At 38.5% G+C, this 8407-nt stretch overlaps 1 protein-coding gene across 1 annotated transcript in view; it reads right to left on the bottom strand.

The window, feature by feature from the left end:
• ly75 (lymphocyte antigen 75) overlaps positions 1-8407 on the bottom strand; it is a gene marked incomplete at its 5' end in the record, with an annotated part of 21713 nt that overhangs the window by 7229 nt on the left and 6077 nt on the right. Inside the window, 12 exon segments of the mRNA XM_035682234.1 lie at positions 554-630; positions 724-791; positions 3296-3465; positions 3584-3619; positions 3858-3981; positions 4683-4754; positions 5028-5106; positions 5591-5733; positions 6419-6618; positions 7106-7275; positions 7393-7481; positions 8114-8221. Coding sequence (XP_035538127.1) covers positions 554-630; positions 724-791; positions 3296-3465; positions 3584-3619; positions 3858-3981; positions 4683-4754; positions 5028-5106; positions 5591-5733; positions 6419-6618; positions 7106-7275; positions 7393-7481; positions 8114-8221 — 1336 coding nt within the window.

Genomic DNA, 8407 nt, shown 5'->3' with positions numbered 1-8407 from the left:
CAGCGGACACCTTCTCTCACATGCTGCTCAAGCGTCGGCTTTGGCGTCGAAGGGACCAGATACCAGGACATCCTTTCCCTGCCACAGCCTGCCATCACCACCCTGTACAATAACAGGCTTAAAACTAACGCTGGTCGATGAACCAATACAGTGCATCCAAGCACCTTATAATGTTTTGTTGTACGTGGAATCGGTTTAGCTGCACGCCGTCTGTGATACGTTGTAGCTTTTGCATCCTGTACCAATGGTCAGGTACGCTGACCGCGGTATGGGGATAGAGTTTGTTGTGCTATGTCACGCTCGCGCACCCTCATATGTCAGCTGTCGAATATGTCGAGTGGTGTACTACGGCTTTGTCGGATATGTTCTTAGTTGTCGGTATCGTGAGTAAATTGGTAGTAAATGTGTGGCAGGCCAGAATAGCTCCCCGCTAGACCTCTTCGCTCTCGATCTATTCTCTGACCCTCATGGATTCTTCTATCAAATAACATGTTGAATTAAACATATCCTTAATCATACACAGCTGCATAACAACTCTATAACATCAACTCACCTGGAAATAAGCTTTCAACACTGATGGAGCTGCATCTGCCCAGGAAAACTGAATGATAAAAGTACATCTGGGTGTACCTAGAACATAGATTATTTCAGTCAACCTCAACATCACATTTTATGCTGGTACAGTGTGTGTGTGTGTGTGTGTGTGTGACTGTACTGGCTTACGTCATGGGGAATATCCGCCCGGGCTCTTTCATATTGATCCACCAGTTTTGCTTGGGAGTACTTGATATCTGTTCAAAACATGCAAGCCTTAGTACCAAATAATAAAACAATCCTGTTATCAACTTTATTACCTCTTGTCTCATACAGACTTTCTAAAGTGGATAAATGGGAGGGAAATCCAGGCACATATATTAAAATATCAGAAAGCCTTTATTGAATGTTGAATGTTATTTCTGTTGCAGGTGTTTCCTCCCTCATTAATATTTTTTTAAGTGGCTGTATTTCCTTCCTCTTTATCCTGTTTTTTTTTCCTTGTTAACCAAGAGCACCCTACACATCTTTGTTGCTGAGGTTATGGAGCTTCCAGTCATCCCTATTTCCAAAAACAAAGACCTTTTGAGGCAGTAATCATTAGGATACCCTTCACGCCGGCAAGGAACAACTTACAATAAAAGAAAAAAATCCCTTTTAAGTGAAAAACATGGAATTGTGTAATTAAATTGTTAAATATCTCAAATAACATGGTATTTAGAATTTTTTTATGTAAGTTTTAATGCTTGGCTGTACTAGATGTATGTGTAAGAAACATATTTGGGGCAAAATTTCAAACTTTCAACACCCATCCCATTAAGCCCTATTTGCAATAATCATTTCTTTCCCCCCTCCAATGCAGACACAGCTTTCACTTTGTGGAGAAAGAGAGGTCTGGTTCGTTTTCCAGATTTATATTCAAAGGGCTTATTTGCTACATTTAATTATCTCCATGTTAAGTATAATTTACTCCAATCTCATATGTTCTGATACTTTCAAGCACGGAATTTTGCTCGCACACACTTTACTTCTTTCCCTCAATCTCCAATGGGATCTCTTATTACTGAGGTACTCTCTCTTCCAATGGCTCGTATTAAGATTTCAGTATTATTTGACCTCATATCATCTTCAAACATGTCCTCCCTTGTGAGGGTCAGGGAGAATTGGGAAAGGGAGCTTGGCTTTGATTTCACAGATGAGTGGTGGAGATCCAAATCCAATTTAAGGTTCTCCACAAAATTCATTTCACAAAAAACAGACTTAGTAGGCTATTTCCAGGCACAAATGATATCTGTGATAGATGTGGTTTATCTCCAGCAGACCATGTTCATATGTTTTTTTCTTGTCCCAAACTAGTCAATTTCTGGTCATGTTTTTTTAAATCGTTAAACAATGCCCTCAATATCAAGTTAGAACCCTGCCCACTGATATCCATCTTTGGGGTACCTCGTACTCCAACTAGTTGTTGCTTTTGCCTCGCTCATAGCCCGCAGACGTATTCTACAACATTGGAAAAGCCCAAACGCTCCTCCTACTACTTCTTGGTTAAGTGATTTAATGTCTTTACTGTCTTTGGAAAAAGTTAAATACTCCCTAAGAGGCTTAGCAGTCAATTTTTATAAAAGATGGCAACCTCTCATCACATATGTAAACACTGTCACCTCTCTGGACCCCAACTGAATCAATCTGATGCATCCAATTGTTTATTTTATAATTTTTTTTAGTGAGCACATTGGGCATCCTTTATTTATTTATTATTATTATTATTTTTTTTCTCTTTCGCCTCCCTTTATATTTTATTCTATTTTATTTATTTATTCTTTATATATATGTATCTATTTATCTTCACCAACTAATTAATTACATTTATTTTTACTTATTTGTTTATTTATTTTTATTTCTATTTTTTTTTTCTCCCTCTTTATTCTTGGGGATGTTCTTTTTCTGGTTCTTTGTTCTAATGTTCCATAAAACAAAAAAGGGTGGAAAACAGCTGTGGAATAACTGTATATCTTGTATTGATGCTTGTGAAATGCTGGTCTCCAAGAAAAAAAAAAGAAGCTCTCTGGTGATTTAGTATTGCAATTCCATAGAGTTGGAGTACTCACAAGAGACGGATAAAACAATAAAGAATAAAAACAGAATGATAAAAACTGATGTAGCAGAGAATTAGATGGCCTGTATTTCAGACAAATACATTTGATGGTGAGTTTTAATGAACTGTGAAGTAACTGTGCTGAGATTTTATTACATCAATGTTTTTATTTTGTTAGTGGTGGGGGCATAATTTTCTTCTACTGAATTTTGACTGTTTCCAGCTGTATTCTCATGAAAAACTGTCAACTTTCCATGACCAGTTTCCATGACCTGTTTGCTGAACCCTCTCCCACAAACAGCAACTGTCAAATAATAGCTTAGCAACTGTAATGGGACATGGCAAGTGTGTCAAGCATTGGATTCTACACATGCTGTAGGCTAAAACTGTGTGAATGGGACTGTAATAAGAACTATACTCTGTATCTGAAAAGTTTGGTGAGTGGGATGTGGTCTCTTTTTTTTATCCTTCACAAAACAACAACAAAAAAAAAAAACAGCGCAAAGATGGAAAGAATGGAAGAAACAGCGCGTTTATCCGCTTGAAAAAATAAGCTGCATACAGTAGCATGTCCGACTAACCAGTGTAGCCTCAGCCTTTAAGCACAATATCATGTAGCTGTCAAGTACACATTTAAAACTGTACTGGAAAAAAGTCATCACTTACATTTTTGAGGTACCGGTGGATCTGTCCGGCAGCAGTTAAGCTAAGTGGTGCAGCCAGTTTACTGTCATTCGCACTGCAAAAGAGCTCTGCCTCTTTAAAAGTCAGCTTAGGCTCATTAACAAACCAAAACTCTGCTCCATCTATGAAGATCGATGTGTCATGGTGCCCACCTGAAAAGCACAACAAACTGCTCGAAAATCATGACACATTTTAGACAGTGACAACATACATATTATCTGACCAAATTACAGACTCAGAAGATAAATTAGATTTAGATTTCATCATTACCGGGATTGTACCAGTATGGGGTCTCCGGTGTCTTTCCTGTTGAAGCATCAACAAAGAATTGGTCAGAAGCAGAATATAACCAAAAGCACACAAATAACAATATCAAGTTACCCTCCAGTAGATTTATTTACATATAAGCCTACAGGTTTATTAAATCACATGTGGATAAATCTCTTTCCTACCAATATGAAATGTAAATTTTTAACAAGGGGACTAATTTGAAAAAACAACTGTTGCTTTGTGCGCACACACACTGCACAGTGATTAGTCTTACCACGGGGAATTTGGCAGACCCATTCTAGCCTGGCGTCACAGTGAAATGGTGTGGCAAAGAAAGGTGTGGGTGGTAAGTCATGGTGCAGAAACAGTAACAGGTGTTTCAAGCTGCTCTTCATTGTCTAATGAGGACACAGACAGTTTGCACAAATATTACCATCAAAGAAATACATACAGAAAAAAAGACGTTTCATTGCAGATCTTGTGGCTCAATGCAATTTAGTGATCGTTTCAGAAGGAAATGTCACACAACACAATCACTAACTGGACAAACGAGAAGTGAGAACAAAGGTCAGAGTCTGAACGGCAAGATAAAGAAGTACTTCTTTAATGGAGGCCAACAGCAAGGAGTGAAGTAAACCAAGACAGATTATCATTAGGGCAATTTGGTGTATGTCAAGTGACCGAGTCCTCATGGTGTGAAAAAACAAAGAGGACCCACTGTTCTGACCGGCTGTCTTTTTCGGGATTTTGTTTCAAGACAGCCTGTAGGACATGAAGTTACTGAGTCAACTGAGACAGATTTCAGCTGTAGCTCTTCTCATGACTCCCACTAACAGCTTGAGCAAATGGCCATGATTCACAGGTCAAGCTGTACAGTATGGATAACCAGATATCACTACATTAAATTAAACTAAATGTTGAAAAACATGCATAAAGATAAGATAAAATAAGATACTATATATTTTTTTATTATTATTATTATTTTTTTTAGTTGCAAGTCAAGTCATGTGACTTTTAATAACTGGGCATGACAATGCATAATAATTGAAAACTATTTCTCATTTAAAGTCATTTATTAGTCTAAATCTACCCAGCCCACCTTGAATGCCGTGCAGTCCCGACTGTATTCATCGTCCTCATGGAAATCATCGTGTAAAACATCCATAGATACCTGTTATGGAGACATTGAATAAACAGACTTTACTCATACATAAATGCAATAATAAGCGAAATAATCAAAATGAAAAAGTCCTTTAATCCTGCACAGATATGATGAACTTTGATTTGTTTCATGAATTTTAAGACGTCACTGTCTTGAAATAAGTGGAAAAATATTTTTTGTGAAGTTCTGAATGGTCGCATAGCGAAAATTACATCTCAACTTATATACGTTATGTCTTCTCGAAGTGTATTAGGGAGGGGTTTAGGGTCAGGGTATACTCACAGGGCGGCCACTGCTCCACTTCCAGGAGCGATCGGCTGGGTTTCTCCTGTTCAGGCCAACCCAGAAGTACCGATTATCACTGTAAGAAGAACAGCAGAGCAAACCACCATCATTCGTCACACTTAATCTTATTTTGAAGTCAAAGGAAATTCTCACAAGCAAATTTTAAAAAGGAATGTTGGCATTTTCTTCTTCAAAAGTTTAAGCTCAACTCAACTGTGTCAGTCAGGAGGTGGCATGTGTTTATTTGAACATTCAAAGTGAGGTGCTGAATGTTTATGTGAACAATGAGAGGACGCCGAATTCTGAGGTATGCGCCCATGACGACAAACCAACATGTTTAGCATTCATCTCTCCGTTAAGTGACAGAATGGTATTACATGAATGGTAATGGCAGTCTGATGGGGAATGATTATAACCCACACTCGTCTGCATGAAATGTGTCTAAAGATTTAGGCAGCAATCAGTTGTGATATACTCACAGCAGAATATTACAAAATAAACAATGACAAATAAATGAATGCTTGTAAAGGAATACAGTACTTGTGTGCATGTTTGTATACCTGATGGTTTCTCTCATGATGCTGTGCAGGGCCCTCATCTCACCAATATTTGTGAAGCTGGGCAGGTTGGCTCCCAGAGCCTGACAGAACCTCTCAGCTTCCTCCCAGGAGCGCTTCCTGCTCAGCCTTTCCTCATGAAACACCTGACATGGTGAAAGAACAATTTATAACAGCTACTAAAGTAAAGTAACGTACTGGGTTGTAAAGAAAGCTAACTGTCATCTGATCATGTAATTTAGAAGAGGAAGTGACAATCTGCACAATAAGACAGTCATGAAAATACACAAGACGGACCATTGTTTTAAGAGGGCCAATGCAGAACTAACTAGAGCATGAATACCATATATAATGTTTTATTTGATCCCAGTGATGAGATGGAAATGTAAATGGATTGTTGCTTCTCTCTGCTACTAAATATTACTTCTAATTAAATGCCATTAATTAAACAAGTAAGTAGTATGAGTACTTGACCAATTCATCAGTGTACTTTTATGACAATGTCGGACTCATGAAACAAAAAGGATAAAAATAAAAGCAGCAAAACCAATGCATGATTTACTCCATACATTATTTTTCCTTCTCAAAACCTGGTGCCTACATGACCCAAAATGCAACTCAACTGAAGCCACAAAAGACTATACATTTCCCCACATATGCAGCAATACTCTCAAGACCTGTGAACAGACTTTGATGTGTAAAATCGATGCAGTTCCCAGCCACATCCATTACCACCTTTGCTAAACAACCATGGTTCCTAATGGTGGAATAGTCTACGCAACTACAGGTGTTCAAAGACACAGTCACACACACACACACACACACACATACCTTGTAGCAGTATGTGATGTTTGGTTTGGACACCCATCCATCAGGGCAGGGTATGTTGGGGTTCGGCTCTGGTTCTGGGGGTGGAAGCGAACCAAGGTCTGTTCTACAAATGGTGCCAGCCTTAAAAAAGGTACAGTTCTTCACCTCCCAACGGCCCAGGGGTTTTGCGGTGGAAATCCCTGCACAACCTCCATCCCGTTCTAAAAAACATATGTACATGACACACAAAAAAAGTTAAATATGAATTGCCAATATAGTTGTTTTTTGAGCAAATAAATTAAATAGAAAGAAAGGCTGACTTTGACTTTCTAGATGAGAAATAAGCACTTTTTTAAATTTATTTTTTATCTCATTAAATATGAAAATGTGGGACTGTTGACATGGTATTCTGACAGACTGCATTGCATTGTACCAGCATTATTTTTATGACAAGAATATTCCTTTAATTACCAAAATGACAGAAAATATAAGAGTCTAATCAACACTGTATATTACATATTAATATTCTTGTAACTAGCAGTATCAGTATCAGCATAATGCTATTGTCCTGCAAACGAAACAGTGAATGGTAAAAGGTCAAATCTTAACCTCCACACTAGAAGAAACCACCATGTTCGGAAAAGGTCCAGAATTCAATGCTGCACATTATAATGCTATACTCGGTTGTTGGTGCATTTTTTTACTCACTTGGTTCATGCCAGCCCCAGTTGGTGTATGTAACCACACCCGGGGACCCATCCTGGCTCACCCACTGGTATTCCCCTGTGTTCTTAATGTCCTGCAGCCCTATCCAAAAATACTGAGGATCCTTGCTGATCTGCTCTCTAAGTAGACGGCTGATAAAGGCCTGCTCAAACCTGGAACAAAAGAGTCAAATGTAAGTTATATAATCTGCCTTACACTTCAAAAATTCATTCATATGTGCGAGAACTGATGAGTCGGTGTGTATTTCTGGTCAAGCAGCAGACTCCTACCTGTTTCTTATAGTGATGTTACAGCGATCTTTGAAGGGTACTTGTTTAATGTTCACTTGATAACAGGAGTTGCCGTGTCTCTTCCAACCCTGGGGGATTGACAGCAGTAAGGCTTAAACTGCATTCAGTAATAATAATAACAATAATAATAATAATAATATACCTTATTTATCCAGCATCTTTCAAAACACAGTAACAATGTGCTTTACAATAAAAATACAGAGCACATTTAAAACCGTAATTCATAAAAGCCATAAAAAAAAGCCATATTCAACTAGCTATTGCATTGACACAATGTAATATTTTCCATTCTGGCAACAGCAGCTACTGCAGCTACAGATCTGACTTCAGTGCCTTTATCACTCAAAAGCTGGCCAAATGCCAGCTGACCTTGATAGCAAGTAATCTACATAAAATACACACTTGCATGGCAACTCCATTAATTTTTATGACTTCATGATTGTTACTGACGTATGCACGCAGGTCATACACAAGATACCCATGTGCAGAAGGACACAGCACTTGCAAACATGGATAAATGAATATAAAAAAAATTAAAAAAAATTATCTCAGCATTAAGGCTTGTAATGTACACACTGTTGTTGAGTCTGGACATAAACTGCATGACATGATGAGCTGATACAGTCAGTTACTGAGAGTAAGGAAATGCTAATACAGCATGCTTCCCTTTGGGATATCACATCATCTAAACAATACTCACATCCGAAAGGCTACATCCGGGCTGTGTCACCAATTTATTGACCATTCCTTTCTTCTGACACAAAAAAGGCAGCCTCAGTGTGCAATTTCCAACCCGCCAAGCATGAGACTGTGGAGAATGGACACAGATTTGATTTCGCAGGCCTCATAAAAACAAACGTGTACAGCAGATCATAAGAGGACAAAAACAGAACCTTGGCAGTACTCATACTCCTCACACAGCCCCCCCCCCTCCCAAAAAAAGATTGAAAACAGTGGGAGGGGTTTCAGGATACAGGAAGATGCATGAACTCCC

Source organism: Morone saxatilis, unplaced genomic scaffold (assembly GCF_004916995.1).
Source record: "Morone saxatilis isolate NCDOM2014 unplaced genomic scaffold, NCSU_SB_2.0 Contig11, whole genome shotgun sequence".
Taxonomy (NCBI): Eukaryota; Metazoa; Chordata; class Actinopteri; family Moronidae; genus Morone; species Morone saxatilis.
Note: the sequence above shows the minus strand (reverse complement) of the source record. Positions and strands in the feature narration are given on the sequence as shown.